The sequence below is a fragment of the Pararge aegeria genome, chromosome 13 (genome assembly GCF_905163445.1).
Source record: "Pararge aegeria chromosome 13, ilParAegt1.1, whole genome shotgun sequence".
Classification (NCBI taxonomy): Eukaryota; Metazoa; Arthropoda; class Insecta; order Lepidoptera; family Nymphalidae; genus Pararge; species Pararge aegeria.
Genome location: NC_053192.1, coordinates 9553746 through 9574581, shown reverse-complemented (window position 1 = coordinate 9574581; position 20836 = coordinate 9553746). Strand labels below are relative to the sequence as shown.

The window sequence follows — 20836 nt, the reverse complement described above, 5'->3', positions numbered from 1 at the left end:
TGATAAAGATGATGAATTGCAAAAGAGTTATCCTTATTTATGAGACCGTTACTGTTAAATATCTAATGCATATATTGGTGAATCGTTGCATAACAACACTGGACAATGGAGTTCACGCCACGTTAGACATTCATTGTGGCTGCCTATAAACTAACTTATAACTACTCGCATAGTTTGTGGTATGAATTTCAACTATTTCGTTAAGAAGGTATGTCTAGCCAGTGACCACAGATTCTTAATAACAACGAGAATGTGTCTCTATTAATTTGGAATCTCAGGCTCGTATTAATAAACAGACTTCAAGCTAATAACGGACTCTCAAGTTCGGATTGACCAAGCTCCGAAGCTCTTATTAGCTTGATGACAAATTATTTTTAAAGGTTCATAGCGTTTTAATTCTATAACTCATACCTCCGTTTACCTCCTACAGGGCTAACACAGGCAGGACACAAACATTATATACCCTGAGAGAGGATATAATTAACGTGTCCATCTGCTAAATCACGGGAACATGGAATAGGAGAAGTTAACCCCTGTCTATTGTTACACATATATTATTTGGATATTATTTCCACTTGTGCGCCAGTGCTCTGATAGTCGATAAAGCTGTGGGAGAAGATAAATTTATATCCTTTCCCCGGGGATACGGTTGTCTTCTGCCCATACTAGCGGAGCTGGTATTTATATGTATAGGTATAAATAAAGACCTATTTTTTTTGGACTTCCTGATCTACAGAGAAAATCAAAATTTCATTAGTTAAAGAGGTCGTTAAGGCGCTATTCGTATACAGTTGTTTAGTTTACAGTTTTGGTTTAAGGACCTTGCAACTACGTAGAATTTTAGCGAACGATTTGACCCCTCGAACATTTTATTACTGTTAATAATAGGGCGAGGTTAAATTGGCACATACACATCAATTATTAAAATAATTATATACAAGAACATATTGGGATCGTGGGAATGGTGGTGCTAAAAGCTTGTTAAGTAAAAGCTGTATCCGTCAAGCAAGCATTTATTTAGCTTAACGTGCAATGACTAAATAGGTGGAACTAAAAGAATGCTCAGTGATTATATCAAGTAGGTAGCTTGTAGTGCTATTAAGTATGTGTGGCGTAGTAAAGGTTTGGTCCTTAGTCATTAGTAATTTCTCACGCGAACTCAGGATGGCATATTCATTTAATAACATTCCTACACTAAGCTTATACGGGAATTCATCTTAACGTTAAAGCATTGATGCAGCGTAGCGCAGTGCATTCAAATTGTATTACAGTCACACTTATAACTGTAATTTGTATCGTTAAGTGTCGTTGGTGTATCAAGATATGTTGAGTGATGCTATGATAGATTGGATAGGGTTCATTATAAAAAACCCATTAGCGGGCCTGCAACAGGATACGGGTCTCTTCCCAGAATGAGAACGAAATAAGCCGTAGATAACAACGCTGGCTAAGTGCGGATTGGTGGACTTCACACGCCTTAGAGAATATGGAGAACTCTCAGGATTCCTCACTTACTTTAATTGCTCATAACCTAGAAAAGTTGCAGAGTTCCGGGGTCCAAACTCAGCTTCCCGAAAGTGAAGCCGAAGTCATATCACTGCATGGACTCTTGACCATGTTAAGATTAGACCAGTCTATCAATACTGAATTAAGTAGTAATAAAAGTATGAAATTGAAATTGAACACCTTGCTTATCTGCAAAAAATATTAAAAATAAACTTAATACCGTATACTCGTAATTGGTTTTTGTCGGTTACGCTTAGGTATTCAAAATTCAAATTCAAATTCATTTATTTCAAGTAGGCCTACTTTATAAGCACTTTTGAAACGTCAAGTATGCATGTTTGTGTGACTCTACCACCGGTTCGGAAAGCAGATTCTACCGAGAAGAGCCGGCAAGAAACTCAGTAGTTGCTCTTTTCCAACATCAACATTTACAATCATTTTGCTATCTTGCTAGAGATGAGAGCGAGGCTGGCTGCTTCCATTCTACCTTGTCATTGAGGAATTCATCAAATGTATAGTAACCTCGCTGTACTAGATGCGTTTTTACACATTTTTTAAATGTATGCATTGGTAGGTCAAGAATTTATTGCTCGGTATTTGGGCATATTACAATCCGTTGCTTTTATGTCGCTTGCGAGAATTTTACAAGCGATAGACTGTCCGAGTACAGGCCCCTTTAGAGATAGGGCCTTAAAATTGTATATGGTGTGAAGTTACACAGTATTTTCTAACTATCAACAGTAATTTGACATTCGAAAGAAGCCTAACCATTGTGTAAACGTGTAACAGTATATATCAATATTTATCAGTAAGAGGAATAATGTAGGTATTATTTTATTTGAATAGTAATCATCATTATATCAACCCATACGGGTACGGGTCGTCTCCTCTCACAATGAAAAGGGGTTAAGGCCGTAGTCCACCAACATTATGGAGAACTCTCAGGCATGCAGGTTTCCTCACGATGTTTTCCTTCACCGTTGAAGCAAGTGATATTTTAATTGTTTAAAACGCACATAACTTAGAGGTGAAAAGTTAGAGGTGCGTGCTGGGATTCGAACTCGCCCTCCCGAAGTGTCAAAGTCCTATCCACTGGGTTATCACCGCTTTTTTTGAATAGTAATGTATTGATTAATTTATGGAGCCGAGACGTGGACACTGACAGTCGACCTGGTCTACAAGTTTAAAGTCGCGCAACGCGCTATGGAGCGAGCTATGTTGAGAGTCTCTCTTCGGGATAGAATTTGCAACGACGAATCGACGGTCCCTAGAAGAACCAAGGTCACCGACATAGCTCATAGGATAAGCAAGTTGAAGTGGCAGTGGGTGGGTCATGTCTGTCAAAGGATCGATGGCCGTTGGGGCAGACGTGTTCTGGAGTGGAGACCGCGAATCGGTAAGCGCAGTGTGGGACGACCTCCAGCCGGCTGGACAGATGACCTTAAAAAGGTGGCTGGAAGCGGCTGGATGAGAAACGCGGAGGACCGTGTGTGTATGTTCAGCAGTGGACGCTTGTGGGCTGTTGTTGTTGATGATGATGATTAATTTAGTTTTAGAATAGCAGTGACAGAACTTTCCCGGGGAAGTACTCGCGCCGTCCTTGTTTCCCTCGACAAGCAGCATCGCTGCAATGCTGTGTCCCGATCTGAAGGGTGTTGTTTTAAGTTTTATGGATAGGCTTAGCTTACCTGGTGCGGCGTGTAGGGGCTGGGTGCCGCCGCGTAGGGCTGCGGCTGCGGCGGCGGGTAGCGGCAGGGCGGCGGCGCGTAGGCCGCGGCCCACTGCTGCGTGCCGCCGCGGAACTGCGCGCCCGCGCTCGCCATGCGCGCCGCGCACGCGCCCGCGCCCGCGCTCGCGACCGTCACTGCGCCGCCCGCGCCGCTCGCTGCACGACAACCGCCGCTGCTCTGCAGACAAAAGAAAGGAATTCAGTGAAATAGCAGATTCGACATCACATCAGTAAAATAGCAGGTATCTTCATTATTCAATAATAAACCCATTACAGGCCCACTTTAGGGCAAGTACCTAGGCATTCAGTAATTATGTCTATTCGAAACAACTTAGAGTCTATCCATATAAAACAAGGTGTTGGTGAAAATAGTATTTTAAATCCCTCGGGAACCGAGACAAGATGTGATCAAGACATCTTGTCTCGGATGCTTCTTGTCTTGGATGCATCTTGTCTCGGATGCTTGGTCGCTGTTAAGTGATAAGGCCACCTCTTGTATTCTACTTCTTTCTACATGTTTCTGTTTTTATTTTATTTTTGTGTATGTTAATGATGTGGTATAGAAATTAAAAGTTACATAAATAACGTCTCTATGTCCTTTTCCACGATGTAATCTATCTATCTTTGTGAAAAATTTCGCCGTATGTACGAAGTACGTGCGTGCATAAGTATTAAAGGCTATTTTTGAAATCTCACTGAAACGCTACCCTGGTATAGCATGGGATCATTATTAACCCACTACAGAGCTTCACGGGGCTTCTCAGAATGAGAAGGTACTTAATTGGACGTAGCCACACGGCCATGTGCTTTGGTAGTACACGCGCCTTTGAAAAAATTAAAGAGATCTCTTAGGCATGCAGGTTTCCTCACCATATTTTCACTCTTAAAACATGTACACATATAATTCATGAAAAGTTACAGGTGCTGGGGATCGAACTAGTTGCCATGAAAGGTAGGCTGCAGTAGACGGGCAGTACTTTTAATCTAGACCATGTTAGGTCCAATTTTAAAATATGGGCTTTACAGCGTCGTTAATCAGCGAGTACTGAAATAAATGACAGAAAATCCCGCCATTCGCTACGTGTAAATAAGCTACGACGTTCTACGTAGATAAAGTCCGGGTGGTCCTATAAGCTAAATCCGTCAAACACATCCTGGTTAGATATCGGTTTGATCCAGCTAATCTGTGCAGCCTTCAGGAAACTTTTAAGCGATTAACTCGAAATTTTAATGTCACTCACATACGTTGGGACATGTTAAATCAACAGCTTTCGTGGAGTGGCTTTAGGTTTAAACTACAATAAGTTAAAACCGATATCCGATAAACACATCAGGGGATTTTTTGTAGTCACTATATTATCGAGCACATATTGAGGTATAAAAGTAGACTTATGTCTCTATATTAGAAAAAAGTATATTATACTTATTCAATATTTAGCTTTTTATTCGCACCGTAAAAATCAGAATGCCCACACTCGTCCGTCTTTTCCGATTCCCTTCGATATCCGATAATAAAACATAAATGACAAATACGTGCTGATTATTTATTGGCGATCCACTAAAGGTCTTGTAAAATAAAATATATTTTAAAAATTTTAATTCAAAATTTCTTTATTCATGTAGGCCTATCACAAGCACTTATGAAGTGTTCATACATATATGTTTACATAATTGTTCGCCAACTTAAACCAAAACCTACGAGGGTCCCAAACGACCTGTTAAGTTTTTACTAAATCAAAATAATACATTATATCCCTAGTTTGAGTTTGAAACTATTTTTAAGCAACCTAAATAGTATCCATATGCAAACACGGGTTCTTATTTATTTTCGAAAACATTGAAAAGAATAGGAACTATTAAGTATAAAAATCTTCCCATTGTACCAAAAAAAATGTTTAAAACTTCGTGTTTCTAAAATTCTTCTAACAAACACCCCATATCCATTTCCGAAATTCTACATACAGATTGTAATGGTGAGACTAAGAAAGAGCTATCTAATGATGAACAAAACTTGTTTCCGTTTATAAATACCACTTCACATTTTCAGACCGTAACCAGGATGCTAGAGTGAAACTAATCTAGATTTGAAAGTCTCGTTAATTATACAAGTAATATTTGCAACTGAACATTTCTAAAGTTAATGAGCTACTATAAATTAATGAACATTTTTGTCCATTAACTTTACCAATTATATATTAAAAATTCACACTTTTTTATATCAATTTTTATAATTATGTAAGAAAAAAGTAAATGCATATTGAGAACAATTTAGGTAAGAACACAGCGTTACTGGAATAATAATCAAATCAACGATCTCCATGGTGCGCTATTAACGGAAACAAAGGTTCTATTTCTATCGTATAACTCTAAATTGACAGTTCTAATAATAATACTGTCCTTTTCTGCAAGAAACATTTTGAAAAGGACAGCAAGTACCTACTACTTTATGATCTGTCGATTTAATTAGTTAAAAGATTTCCATACAACTTATTTGTCACAATATGTGCTTGACTGTGAGTTTTCTACCTTTCTGAATATCAACTTGGACAACGATTTTCCTTACCGATGTAGAGTTACTTGATATTCACACGTGAGCTATGATGAAAGCTGTGCTCGGAGTGAGTCGTTATCAAAATAGGAATAGGATATCCATAGAAGTACCCAAGTTACCGTCATAGCTCATCGAATTGCAAACCTGAGCGGGCGCATAGCTCCGATAACCGATGGAAGCCACGGTGCTGGAATAATGTCCTCACACCGGCAAACGCATCATTGGTAGACCCCTGACTAGGTGGACGGTGGCCATCGAACAAGTCGCAGATAGCTGGACTGGACGCAATAAGACTGTGGAATTTTGATCTAGCACTAATATAGTCCCATCATTGGACGTTGATTGGTTGAGATTATGATGATCTAAATACACTTATTTTTATAAGTCTATCTCAGAAGCAAAGCACCAATACCCTCTTCAAATTGAACTGTATTAAAAAAGTAAGTAAAGTTTAATACCTCCCAAGATGGAAGCAGAGTAGATAGGTAAGTGAAGAGTAAAAAAAATATATCTTTAGAAAGAGCTTTAACTTGTATTTGGTTTTAAAAGGCCCTGTTAACTTAACAGATACTAAAGAAAGCACTATAACACACTTAACCATTGTGGAATTCTTGCCGTCAATAAATCAGGGTTAAGAATAATTAATTTACTTGGCAAAATGTTCTATTTTAGTTTAATTTACCTTTGCGTTTTCAGTTGCAGATTTTGAGGCACATATGTCTCTCGCCGTCATGGCATCATGATTATGATCATCGTATTGAATATATGATAGCTACCAACGAACAGTTATCTAAATAGTTGAGTTAGTTAGTTACCTACATGGCTTATTGAATCATACAAACGTAAACAACCTCCGTTGGATTTGTATGGTATCAAAGCAGTTTCAAAACTCATTTCTGAAGCATTATATGTCGATATTTCATATTATATTGATGCATTTTATCTAAGTATTTCATTCATATCAATTTTCAAAAAATGCACTGGCGCTACAATGCTTCCAACTTTAACTACTTTTTACGTATACCTTCAACGTTACGTCATACACAGACAGGTCTGATGTAGACATATAACTACGAGAGATTGGCATCTAGGCATCTTGAGCCGAGAGCCATGACGAGGCGGCTGTGAGAGACTTTCGCAAGCGTCTGGCTTTATCATGATGTGTAGGATTATTACAACTTATTCCAATCTTGCTTCGCAATCTTTATACATTATTACACCTACCCTACCTATTTGTATGACTAATATATAAACCACAGTACAAAACGGTGTTAGTGTTTGCTACATACAATATTAGTTATTTTATTGTTATTTAGAGCGACTAAAATTACCTCTAGTAATTATAGTGGTTTATTTTTTTTCTATATCTTGGTAGTTCTAAGTTAATAATCATTAAATTACATCTCTTATCTGTTTTTACTAAGATATTTTAGCAATAACCTACTACTGGGTCTGGCCTTTTTTTATGATGGAGATATTTTGGCTGTATTAAATCTACGCTGTTCCAATTTAACAAAAAGCTTTATTTCTTGACAGCCAGTTGTGAGGGGTTAAAATTGACATCATAGAAAGCATTTCTTGGGCACCGGACCGGACCCATTCGACGGTTTACACAAAGGGTTAAAGAAAAATGTCCGTGAAACCTATACCGATTTAAATTATTCTTTTTCCTTTTAAAGATGTTGCCGGATGTTGATTCCATTACAATTTGACAACATTTACGAACAGATAACATAATATGCAATCGTTATTATTATTATGAATGCAGCCTGACCTACATGCCCGAGAGTTCCGCATAATGTACTTAAAGGTGTGTGGAGTCCACCAATCCGCACTGGGCCAGCGTGATGGACTACGGCCTTAACACTCTGGGAGGAGACCCGTGCCCTGTAGTGGGTCGGTAATGGGTTGATATGATGATGCTGATATTATGATTGCCGAAAGGCTAAATCAATCAATCGATATATTACGTACAACATTTTAGAAATAAGCATATCTTCCATTAGTACACTACTATGCGAACCTCCAACCAACCAGTTGAAATCGTGTTAGGTTTTTTAAATCCTGTTATACACATTCCCAAATCCGGCAAGACCAATGAATTCCATATAGTACCGTCACCACAAACTCGACTAAAATTAGAGCAAATAAAACTGAGCATTATGTCGTGCGTCACAAATTAAGTTGTTATGAAAACTGTGAAAATGGTAACCCTAGTGTGGCACCTAGCCCGCTTACTTTTTGTTGCTGTGCCGTTTAATCCGTGTGCTAGGAGTGATATTCGATGATGAGTTGTATACTGTACGTGATTAGTACGCAAGCAATCGTAGAGTCGTAAAGTTACCGATTATCGAATCGCTGGAACGTCTAGAGCAAAATTTAACTTAAGTTAATTGGTTTCAAGCTCGAATTGGGCACAGATCTTTAGCTAGTCTTTTTGGTTGAACGTTTTAAATATAAGAATGATAAGTAGCAGTAGGTCAATTTTGATATGACGTCATTATATTTCGATTCGCGAAAGCGACTCCATGTTTGCGAGCGTGCAAATGGGATACTAAGCGTATTAGTAGATGGCCGTGGTCGACTAGGGGACGACTTGTTGATGATGAATCAAAAGTTGGAGTTGATTCGATAAATGAGCGGAGGCTTTCATAGCTTACCTACATGACGTTTGTTATTCCGGTCGAGTGCGTTCACCGAAAATGAGATTTATAGTGGTAATAACAATGTATAATTTCACCCGCACGACCCCCATCTTGGGACTTAATTATTTGAGTCACGGAATTCCCAAAACCGTCCGGGAAACTTGAGGGATCAGAGCTTTGTTATTTTTTTCCAAGTGCCTAAATAGCGCCCTCATTCTTTATAACTATATTTAGTATACCGCATAAAAGGAAAATAAAAGCCGGCAAGCGAGAGACAGACTTACGCACCGAGGGTTCCTTATCTCGGAAGAAAACATATCAATAGTTATTTTGGTATTATATTTATTATTCCAAATAACTATTTAAATGGTATATAATGATCAAACTGATTGATAAAATATTATATACAATACCGAAAAACCTAACATTTTTTAACTCCAGGGGAAGAGACAAGTCAAAAACTTTGCGTTTTGGAATTACATAAAAACATTTTGGTATGGAAAACAAAATATGAAGCAATTTCGTATTATGCTACGAACTCCACTTATCATGTAATTCCATTATTACGATTTAAGCCATCCAAACTATAAAGATGATTGCATTTGTGGTTACTTCTATGTAAAGTTGTGACAGAGTACCATAAAGGTTCGATTTTCAATATTGGTAACGGAACCCTAAAAATTCTTGGGATTAATTATTTTTATACCCAGAATCGGAAAATAAGAATAGACAACAAAGATGTTATAATAAAGGCTGGAACATTTTTCTGTAATAACCAAAATAAAAAAGGTTAATATATAACCTTTAATTACATAAAAATGTAAGAGGAGTATTATTTTTAGATTTAAGCTGAACCACATCCATTTTTTGGACAAAAATATACTGTACTGAACATTTATAAATCGGAAACCGTAGCGCACATGACTGGTTTTTTTAGCTTATTCAAAAAAAAAAAGGTGAGTAGGACTGTCAGACGCTAAGCCGAAAATCCGCTTAGTGAGAGTATGTGTGCGGTCGGAATCAGAGTAGAATAAAGATTCTTAATGATCGATTATGCTGACGTTTTCTTTGGGTTCGAAAGCCCACATCAGAACACACTGGTCGATAGGATAGTTTTAATACAACTCGAACGAACGGGATACGAACCCGATAAAAATTTGAGCAGCTTTGTTTTAAAGTTATAACACTAAATGCCTACGTCTGAAGTGGTGTGGTAGGGACCTACTTTACCCTACACAGACTGACACACCCAACGGTTTTACTTTTAACACCCCGTTTTTGAGTTCAGAGGTAAAACTAAAAAAAAAAACTTGTCTTTCTTTGTGTACATTATCTATCTAGTCAAGCCCTTTTATTTGATATCCATATTGAGGGAGTTGTTAAAAATATGTAATCCGCGAAAGTTTTGTTCTTTGGTTATGAATCTATCTCAAACTGGGAATGACTGTTGATTACTTATTTTAAAGTTTTTAAAGAACAATATTCAAACCTGCAACTTCTAGTTAAGTAGTAGGTAGGTAAATTTTGGTATTCGTCAGCTCTTTTACCATTGCGTTTTTGGGCTGTATTCACCTGAGGCCACAATAACTATTTGAGGCAACGATCGGATATTTCGTTAGTTTTTCCTCCTATAGCTGTAACATTTATAAAGTGAATGTGGTGTGGTAGGTAGGTACGCTAACGCGGTCACGATTATTAAGCCAATTATATCTAATTGTACTTATAACACTTTCTTAGTTTACGAAATATTAACACGAAAAGCAAATTGAATTATTTCGTAAGAAATAGTTTGAAAACATTACATCTGCTGTCATAATTTAAATATGCCCTGCACTACCTGAAAACTTGATATAGAAAATTAACAAGTATACTTCTGGATCTGGATCGCTAGGCGATTTAACGTTCCTGTCCGATGTCGCGTAGAAAACTATTAGGGGTATGGATCAGTGGTGTGCACTTCATACATGTGCTTTTTGTGCCATTTAATGCAATATTTCCACTGTATGCATACCCTGGAAAGAAACAATGCACGCTACTGGTATGGATTACTTACGTACTTTCTATCCGGTTAGACCGCTACCCTCTTAGACTCGATTGTCACTTACCACTAGGTGAGATTGCATTCAAGGGCTAACTTGTGGTGTAATAAAAACCAAATAGTAAAAAGACATTTGAAATTACTATAAGGAAAAACGTCGAAATCGGTGGCGTAATAGAATATGTTACATAAGTACCTTATTTTACTAGTTTATGAGCAGTTTTCTTGCGAGACATAAATCGATGGGAGAGATAGAAGCAAAAATATATATATGGACCTAGTGTAGAGCGCAAAGGCGCTTGTCATCTAGTGGTAAGGAATTTAAGATTTTCGCTGGGTAGATATAGTTTTATATCGAGTGAGAACATTGGCGTCGGTGGGTCGCGACTATGTCTCGACGACGCGCCTAAAGATGCTTCTTTTTTTTTTTCAAGGATATAAGACTTTGTTAGGTTGGAGTTTTACTGAGGATAAAGAGCAGAGTGTAAAAGAAACGCCTACATTATTTAGCTGCATCGTCTTAAAGTTAAATAAATGTCCGTCTATTCTATAGGTATTTATTGCATGCGTATGCAAACAAAGTTTAAAATATATGTTTGATCAAATACATACGACTGAGGATAAAGATTCAGTTGCTCTTAAGAACTTATTATCTTAGAAAGATAAAAGGATGAAATGTTGACTAACCATGCCTAACGTTAAAAGCATATGTAAACAAATTAGTAGAATTGTAGAATCCAATATATACAAATTGAATAATACAAAGTAGATATAAAGCTTTGTACCTAAAAGGATATTGAACTTCGAAACTGGAGAGAAAAACCAGTATGAAATAAAATTACAGAAAGTGAAAGCAATACTCGCCAACCGTCTAACAATATTAGTGGACACTTTAACGGCCAGTCAGTAGGAGGCAATAAAAACGGTCTCAAAGGCTACATACAGCGTAGGTACCTAAAATCCTTCAGCACATTTAAAAGATTTGCCCGACCGGCTTTTAACTGCTTTAACAGCTAACAAAACTAGTTCGTTTTAATAATATTGAATAGTGTTACTAAAAAATTAAAATACTAAATTACTGAATTCGACAAATACTAGATGTACCTAGTGTAATGCTGCATCAAAATTGTTATTAGTACTTGCAAACATATCTTTAATAAACGAACGTAAACGCCCAACGTTTATTAATGATTTTGTTACGTCAAAAATTAGTAATAAAAAAAAAACGTACTGTCATGGTTTTGCAGTACCAGATGAAAAACATGCTGTAGTTATTTAAAGTAAATGATATTATCGTGCTCTCAAAGAGCAAATCAACTTATTTCAAAAAAAAATGTTTAATAATACATGTAATCTTTTTAGTTTAGATAAATAGATTGACAACAATGTATAGTTTAATACTGTTCAATGATCCTAAAACTAAGGCAGGTTTGTTCTTAGGAACGTCTTCTTACCATTGATGCATGACCATATGAGTACAGTATATATTGAAGGAAATAACTTGAACTGAGTGAATATCGACTTTTTTTTCTGGTAATACATAGTACTAACTTCCGAGGTATAAAAAAAGCTTGTTGATCTGTAAATAGAGTCAATTTTATTCGATTGTGTACTAGACTCCAAAATTTTAATCAGGTTCAATTGCCCAAAAGGTACGGCATAATATGTCGTCAAGTATCCATCTATTTCTGTTCAGAAAGCTATATTGTTGATTGCTTGCTAATCTTTAAAACGTAATACATATATCAAGTCAAATAATTAATCTGGGAATACAACTAGTTTAACTGTACCTATCCGATTTATTATTTCTTGCTTTTCTTTTATCGCGTGTGGCTTACTATCGGTTATGTTTTCTTGTACGATTATAATACTGTTAAGGCTGGGTATTTGAAAACTTTTGTGTTACGTAAAAGCAAACCCAATGTGATATATTGAGAGTCAAAATTTTTTTGCAAAGTTTAAAATATAATTTATCTAAATTAAAAGGTATTTTATCGCATTAAATAATATCTACGTACCTTGACTTGTATATATGAGCTTTCTGGATTATCTTTCCTTTCAACGCAGGTTCTTAGACCGATGTTTTCGTCATGCATTAAATAGATTTTCTATGCCGAATAAAGGTGTTTATATAATTTGTATAGTATAATTAAACGTTGTATTTCTATAAGCTTGTATTATAAGAAAGATCTTAAATCGAATCTAATCTACTTAGGGGGAGAAACTGAACAGTCTCGGCAATCATCTTAGATGAGGTCAATCCGTGCCGTCGCCTTAGACATTTCAACTGCGGCGTCGCCACCCCCGCCTCCATTGATTACGAGTTCATAGCCGCAAACAAAGCCATGATGACGAGCGCAGTTGTCTTCCCCAAATTCCAAATACCGCCCACAAATTGTTAGTTTATCAGCGATGTGAGTAATTTCTATCGTTTTAGTATTCTCTGACGTCTAGATAGATAGACGTATCTATAAAATAAACATCTCGATATCCTAGTTTCTGGTTAGGGGATAAAATAATTTTACAAATGAATGTCTTTCGGGTAAAGCGTACTTTATTCCGGTTTCTCGGTTAGTGCTCTTTAGGAATTAAACTCTTTGAAATTGAGTCAATGGTTTTTGAAGACTTCCAGGTCGGTTAAAAATGATACTCAAGTTTGAAATCTTTTTGTGCCAAAGTTTCTGTTTGCTAATGGGCCTCTCAAACTCTTTGAATGATATAATCATATTTTTCTCTTTTCACTGCAAAGTATAATTTATTCAAGGTTTGGGAAAAACTTTTTTAAAGATGGCTAATTTGTTTTATGTCCTTATAAGTGGCTGCATTTTATTAGACAAAAAAAAATAAAAACCGGCGTTGGTACTCTAAGCAATAATTGAACTGTGCTACCCTTTTAAGTATCAGTTAAATACGTTTTTTATTATAGTATAGAGTTCTTTCCACGATATAGTAACGGGAAAACTTCATATAAAACAAACCTGTTTCCTTTCAACCTTTTCATTATATGTATTAAAACAAAACAAAACAAGTTGAATGCACAATTCATTACGAAGTTCTTCATGTGTAATTGTGCAAGTACTTATCTGTTTTTACAACGAATGATACACGCGTGAACAATTAAGCAATCGGTATGAACAGAGGCCCGCGACTTTCATACGATTCGAATACGTGAGGCAATTATTGCATTCAAGTGCACACTGCACAGTGTGGCTTGTTTAATTGATATTTTCTTCACGCCACAACAATTTAAAAGAAATTCGTAAACTCGATACGTGTCGATCGGTACAATATCATTAGTCGAGTATCGTATGCGTATTGATAGTTTGATGCGTTTTGTGTAAGGTTGTTCATGGATATTGATGTAAGCAATTGGTTGATTCGCAATGGGTTAATGGGTCCATTCGCTGAATAAATGTGACCTCAAAAACGTAAGGTTTCTTAAAATTAAACAAAAATATCTTTAACAGTGTACGGTGCGTTTTATTTTGCAGATGTGGTATGTATGATCATGTTATATCAGTCGGGCGCTCAGGCGCATTCGGCACATGCCAAACACATTATGATTGCTGTTGTAGTGATATTATCCGACTATGAAGGATTATGATTTTTGCGTGTTCTTCAACTCAAAGGAACTAGGTTTAAAATCCCTTTCTCCTGTTACAGATGAGGCGCTTGCTCAATAGTGGGACATTCAAATAATTAGTATTAGTATTAAAAAAGTGTATTTTGAAAGAAATAATCTTCTTTAATTTTTAACCGGCTTCGGTTGGGTCTTTTTTAATTTCATCATGGTTACTTTTAGTATATTGTGTGCCTATAAAATATTTTCATTAAACAGCAACTCACTCTACATTCTCCTGTGAAATGCGCATAGCGTGTCATGACTTTATCATTTGTGCGGCATAAAGCTTGTACGAGTGCTAGAACAGTGGGGTTATTATTCAGCAGTTTTTGCTCGAGCGGGCGGCACATTTGTATGCGATTCGCTTCGTCGGTGGCTGCCCGCGAGATTAGCGCCTGTACCACCTACCCGCTGCGTAATTAAACAATTCCTGCTTTTGAGTTATTACGTACAGTTACCCCCGTTCGCCGTCTGCGGAAATATTCGCTCAATCTACGTTTATTTTAGGTTTCATCACGGCGAGATTAAATTTTAAATTGAAACACGCACAGAGTTGCTAACGGTAAAGTCGCATGCCAGTAACCACATAACTGCTCTAAAGCAACGAATATGTGTTGCTCGGTAATAAGGAATTTCATAATAGTGGTGCACTGACGTTCTAACTCCAGGCTTCGGTATAGTGCAAAAATGCCTTATTGTAGGAACTTTAGGCGCTACGCAAACAGAGACACATTCGTGTCTTGCCTTGGATAGATACAATCTACCTTTGAATACCTTATTTGTATGCAATTAACATGTAGTCTACTACCTACGGCTACGAGGACACTGTTAGAGTTCATTTGCTGCCTCTTGATTGCTAATCAAAAAGTGTTCGGTATAAGCAACTAAGCAACAACCAAATTTTCGTTGAAACCTTTATTTGAAGAGGAACATGCCCCGATTTAGTGTCCAACTGTTACTAGTGTCCGTAAGTCCACCAAGTGATCGTATCCCACCGGATTCAACTTCCGCAGTTTCTGACATAGGCAGCAGCAATATTTGCACGGCACAGCTCTAACTATTCAGAGTTTAGTATATCATTTTAGACTATTAAATATTATTTGCTTTAACCACGAAGAAAACATTGTGAGGAACCTGGTACGCCTGAGTTCTCCATAGTGTTCTCAAATCTTATGAAGTCTACCAAACCCCATTTGCCAGCGTGTTGGACTTGGGCCATAACCCGGCATTGTAAACTCGTAAAATTCTGAGAGGAGACCTGTTGTGGGACGGTAACGGGTTGATAAAATTATGATGTATTTGAAACAAAACTCAATAGTGTCTCTGTTTGCGCATCGCCTTAGAGTTTAGCGCGAATGCGTCGCCGCGCCGAGCAGCACACACACAAAGCGGCGCGTGTCGGTATGTGTGTCATCTCGGCTGTAGTGGTGGGTGTGGAATGCGGCCGCGTCCTTCGGCATACGCCGTGCCGGTTCATTTGCACACAAGCACAATACTGCTATCCGACCAGACGCAGACAGACGTTTTATAGCTTCCCAATTTATCATTTAGATATCAACATTCGGTTGTAGGCATCGCCCAAGTCGATCAGTTACTCCTTGTGTACATACTTGTCGGAATTGCCTTGGGTTTTCGCTTTTGTTTTGTAAACAGAAGGGGAATAATTCAACGCTTTCTTTGGCGATGTATGGTTATATGTCTTTAGATATAATTAATACCAAGATTATACTGTCACGAAATACTTCTCAGATAGAATCCCAAATTTTTGGGTACAATTATCAGGATGGACCTATTACTAAGTTATTGGGTTGATCTATCCAGAAATTCTCAGAATCAGAAAATTGACGTTAAGCATCACTGTGGCTCGGAAATCAAGTTAAGTTCTCAGTCCCATTTATGACTAACATTATTCGGTAAACTCTTCTAATCATAGGAGAAGCCACTGCTTCTTCAATATCCCCACTGGGATATTTATAGGGTTCCTGTGAGTTCCATCCTTTTTTGAAACCACATAGATGACTCTGCAATCTCTGAAGTAAAAGTGGTAACAGTGGTGCTGATTTTCCTGAACATTATATGTAAACTCATAAAACAGGTTATGTTTAGCGTTTTCGGGCCACCAGACAGCTCTTACCCTTTAAATGTTTGAATCAACCCTTATTTAACTTGAACGAATCAAAAATAGAATGAGCATTCTGGAACTGTTCCTAGGTAGGTTAATATAATTATTGGTTAAATACAAAACATAATATTCTCCATTTTGTTTGGACTAGTTTAACTAGCTTTGTTTGTAAAGCATAATTGCCAATAATCTAAAAAACTGTTATAGAATAGAGATCATCGATTTGAAATATTAATGTAAATTCCTATGAACTCTATTATTTCAGACTTTCGCTTTGGGAACTTCAAAGCTTTTTTCTTAATTTTTATGAAAAGCAATCTATGAGAATTCCGTTTTTCTATTTTTGAGGTTCCGAGAGAACAAACGTCAAAAGCTGTTTTATCAATCTCACAGGGTCAGTAAATTTCGCAATCTCGCGCAGACTGTGCATAAAGGAAAGTCTGCTTCGTGATCTGTCCTACGAGAGAAACGCAGCGCTTTTGCATACAAAATTCATTGCGGTTTTAGAGGGAGATTTATTAAACGTTCGTGTGAGGAACGCCGCAATGTTTACCTAAACTGTGGCTGGTACGAGACTGATATTCTCGGAAATATGGATGTTACGCCTTTTACTTACGTCTATAAAAATTCTTCGTCTGAGCTTTATGCAGTATGCTTTACTTATACGTGAGCTGTGGGCGCTTTGTATTGTAGCGGTTTAATTTTAAACGACTACATAGAAACGTTAGCGAGTACCTAGATAAAGATTACGAGTATTCTTTTCATACATTTAAGATCAGTTTTAAAAAAAAATTGCATTAAAATGCCTGTTTATTGCTTATGGTTATGGACTTTGTTGTTTATTTTTGTTAATTCAATTTATAGTTATATTATAAAGTTTGTCAAGCTACAAGTTAAGTTATTACAAAGCTAAATCGTAAGTAAATAAGTAACCTGAGGAATAGTTAAATTGTGTTACATAGCCGTCTTATTGAGACAGCGCAATTTTTTATCTAAAGCCAGAGAAGTCGTGCGACCAAGTTATTTATTTAAATTTGGCGTTTGTTTATGTAAAGAATACATGATCTATGAAATATATGAAATCAATAAACAGCTTTCGCCAAAAAAATAAAATTAAGACACAGGCCAAAAGTTTATTATTTTGTATGAGAATTGCCACTTCGGATTACCTCCAATAGATGGCGTTGAGGTTCATTTTAATGAATCGCAGAAGTCTTTACAATCAAGTATATTTTAGGTTTAGGTAGGTCTTCTAGTACAGTTATGGTAAATATCCTTTACTACAAACTGTTTGTATAAGTATTGTTTTTAATGTGGCTGTCTATTTTCTTAATGACTATGCATTTGAAGTTCTGTTTAGAAGAACATTACACCGTACCCAAGTGCAGCCAAAAATAAATACATCCAATGCAGACTATCGTCATTTAAGGCGTTTCTTCATTTTTTTTCCTGATTTTCCTGGCATCATTCCCGTTTTTGCAACACAATAGCTACATTGTGCGCCAATAACTTTTTTACATATGACGGCTGCACTGGCGACGGATGATGATGCATTATACGAACAATGTAGCGCGCATTACCACTGTTAGTGCACGTACGACTTATGAGTAAGTAGGTATATGAGTGGCATGCCTTGCCATTCATATACCTTCTCACTATATTATGCTTATTTTTACTATATGCAGATATTCAGTGTCTCTATCTAGCCTATACTTACAACATATACTTAGTCCATAACTTTACTTAGGTTGTTTTTAGGGCGGGTGCAACGAGATAAGTCGGGGTATAAGAAACAGAGACGGGACTTCTTAGCTGATCACAGGATCAGTTTCAATCGGTTATATATATATAAATATTAATATATATACATATGGACATATATAATCTATTATATATATATATATATATATATATATATAAATTAAACTATTTGCCGTGCTGTTGCAAAAGCTTGAAAATTAAATAATTTTTTTTTTTTTGATTGACCTTCTATTAGCATTCCGTACTTTCATCGATAAGTTTCCACGGAGCAAGGAATTATATAACAGACGGGACGAGTGTATACTTATACTCATTAATAGTACTCGTGCATAGCACGTGTGCAGTCGGTTTTTTTTTAAATCTTATTATTAGGTGACTAGGTGCGGTGCGGATGTAATATGCGATGCATATTTTATACTCTGCCACGTTATTGCCGTCTTTACCATATTCCCTTGATAATTAAAAGATAAAAAAACAGTTACAGTTCGGAAGAATTTCTGCCTTTTGACGACATAAGCAACCATATTGGACAGAGAGTTAGGTATACGACTTAATACCATAAAAGAGTTGCTCTAATACAAAAACAGATTTCTATCGCTTATTTCAATTATTATCATCTCACCAAACCTATGCACATAGCTTTGTTACCTATGCCTACCTAGCCATGTTAGGCGTTTCCCTGAAAGATAAAATTAGAACGTAAGGAATCGGCGGGTGAACCAAAGACTGTTGACTTTGTTTCACCCGCCGATTTCTTCGCCGGCAGTCCATGGACCGCAAACAAGCAAGCGTAGTGTGGGATGCCCTCCAGCTCGATGAACCGAGGACATAATAAGTGACGTTTGGACGCATTAGACGAGTACAACCGGCTGTGGTGGAGCTTTTTGGGAAAGTCCTATTGAACATATCAGCAGTGGACTACCGCAGGCTGCAATGATAATAATGAAGCCGATGGGCTATTCAGGTACACAAACAATGCCAGTTTATGCGATATATCCCGCTAAATGCAAGTATGTGTTGCATATTTCATGCTCCACCACGCTATTAGAGTCATTACCATAGTTCGTGCGAACTATTAAGACAGTAATGTGGTTATATACGTGTAGGACATTGTAAATTGAACACCAAGATTTATACATGAGTGTATAAACTTTCATAATAAGGTTGTTTTCAATGATATAAGCAATGATATCCAAAGTGGTCTATATGGACCCCAAGAAGTCGATATGGACTTGCAAAGGGTTCCAATGGAGTTCAGTGGTATTAGACTTCATATACTTTAGCAGGTCGTGACTATAGTTTTGGTTTACCATGAATTAAAAATTTGGGCGTTCAAAGTAAAAAGCGCTATACCAGTCAGAAAACATATTTGAGGTTGCAGAATTTAAATCAATGTAAGGCCATGTTAGGTTGTCTAACCGAAGAAATGGCAACTGGTCTACGAAACAAAGGAGTTAACCTGTCTGACTGTTCAGTTTTAGCAGAAATTTTATAATGTTAAGTATCTTGAAACTTTAATACTAATGCCTAGTAGTCAAGGGTCTGATTATGAGGGTAGGCGCTTAACTTTCTCTGTTTTTGGAAATCGGAGGCGGGAAGACATAATAAAAACGAGTATGATTCGTAGGTAGAGCTCTTTTTGCAGATGCAAGAAAAGCCTGAAACTCTGTTTAAGCAAAATGTCCAAAAGTCGTGTTTTTCATTAGCGTAGCAATAGCGAATTTGCGACCCTGCACCGCAAAATTGGTAAATCCCCCACAAGGTGGACAGAAGAAATTAAGAGCTGCTGAGAGTAGCTGGTTCCACACAACATGAATCGGTCGTATTTGGAAATTCCTACAAAAGATAGGTCAAATATTTCTTTATTCAAATAGGCCGTTGGATGGCACTTTTGCTGCGCACGTATAGAAATGTTTACATGTGAGATGATGACAGTCGCAAACTTTAGATCTGTGGCCAGCAGTGGACTTCCATCGGTACGTATTAAGCTGATAATTTGTTTTTTGTCCTTCTTTCACGGCCTAACTAAGCAGCCAATCAAATACATTTGCGTCATAGAGTTAGTTGAAATGACGGAGAGTAATACAGACTAATTATTAACCCAGAAAAATATGCGGACGAAGAACAAGGGCAACTATTAATAGCAACATAAAACCAAGTTGCCAAGCATCTTCACAAACTTTCTCATTAACTTAAAAATGTGTTGTGTCGCTTTTGATGCACACATGATTATAATATATTGAGTTTTAATTAAGAGTATATCAACTAATAACAGTAGGTAATAGTTAATTATCGTACGGTATATGTATAAATATACATAGAAATAAAAATTATCATTTACATTACCGAGCATTATTTAAATTAATCATAAAATATTTATTTTAGATTAATTAAACACAACAGCTTTGTGTGTAAGTCAGTGAGTCCGTTAGTTCTTTTGCGCAACCCTGTACAGACTTACTCATGCAGTAATAAGAAACATGAGATAATATTAATTATTATTATTCGTTTCGCACAAGTGCATGCGCATCGTGAATCATACATTAGTCAGTTTGTTTGTGAAATACTTTTATGATCGATACACGCTTGTTCAGGATGTTAACTCCACAGGTGATTATACTCAGGACAAAGGCACGAAGAGTAGGTAAAGCGATGAAGTTACCGTTAGCAAAAAAAATATCGATGCCGCGCAGAAAACGTATGGGCGCCATACTTCTAACTAGACTGCTACCATTTTAGACTGCATTATTACTTATTATGATTAGAGATTACAGTCAAGGGATAACTAATAAAACGGAAAAAAAACCTTATACTTTCTGGAATTATTTATGTTATTTATAAAACTTTGTGTTTTAAGTATAA

General features: G+C 36.8%; 1 protein-coding gene across 4 annotated transcripts in view; it reads right to left on the bottom strand.

Annotated features, from left to right (window-relative positions):
- Positions 1 to 20836, bottom strand: part of LOC120629014 (protein alan shepard) — a 145605-nt gene that overhangs the window by 38470 nt on the left and 86299 nt on the right. For 2 of the 4 annotated variants that reach the window (XM_039897735.1, XM_039897737.1), the window contains exon 2: positions 3195 to 3413. In XM_039897735.1, coding sequence (XP_039753669.1) covers positions 3195 to 3329 — 135 coding nt within the window. In that variant the 5' untranslated portion in view covers positions 3330 to 3413. Of the gene's footprint in view, positions 1 to 3194; positions 3414 to 20836 lie in introns of those variants that run through there. The other 2 variants (XM_039897738.1, XM_039897734.1) reach the window with 2 other exon arrangements.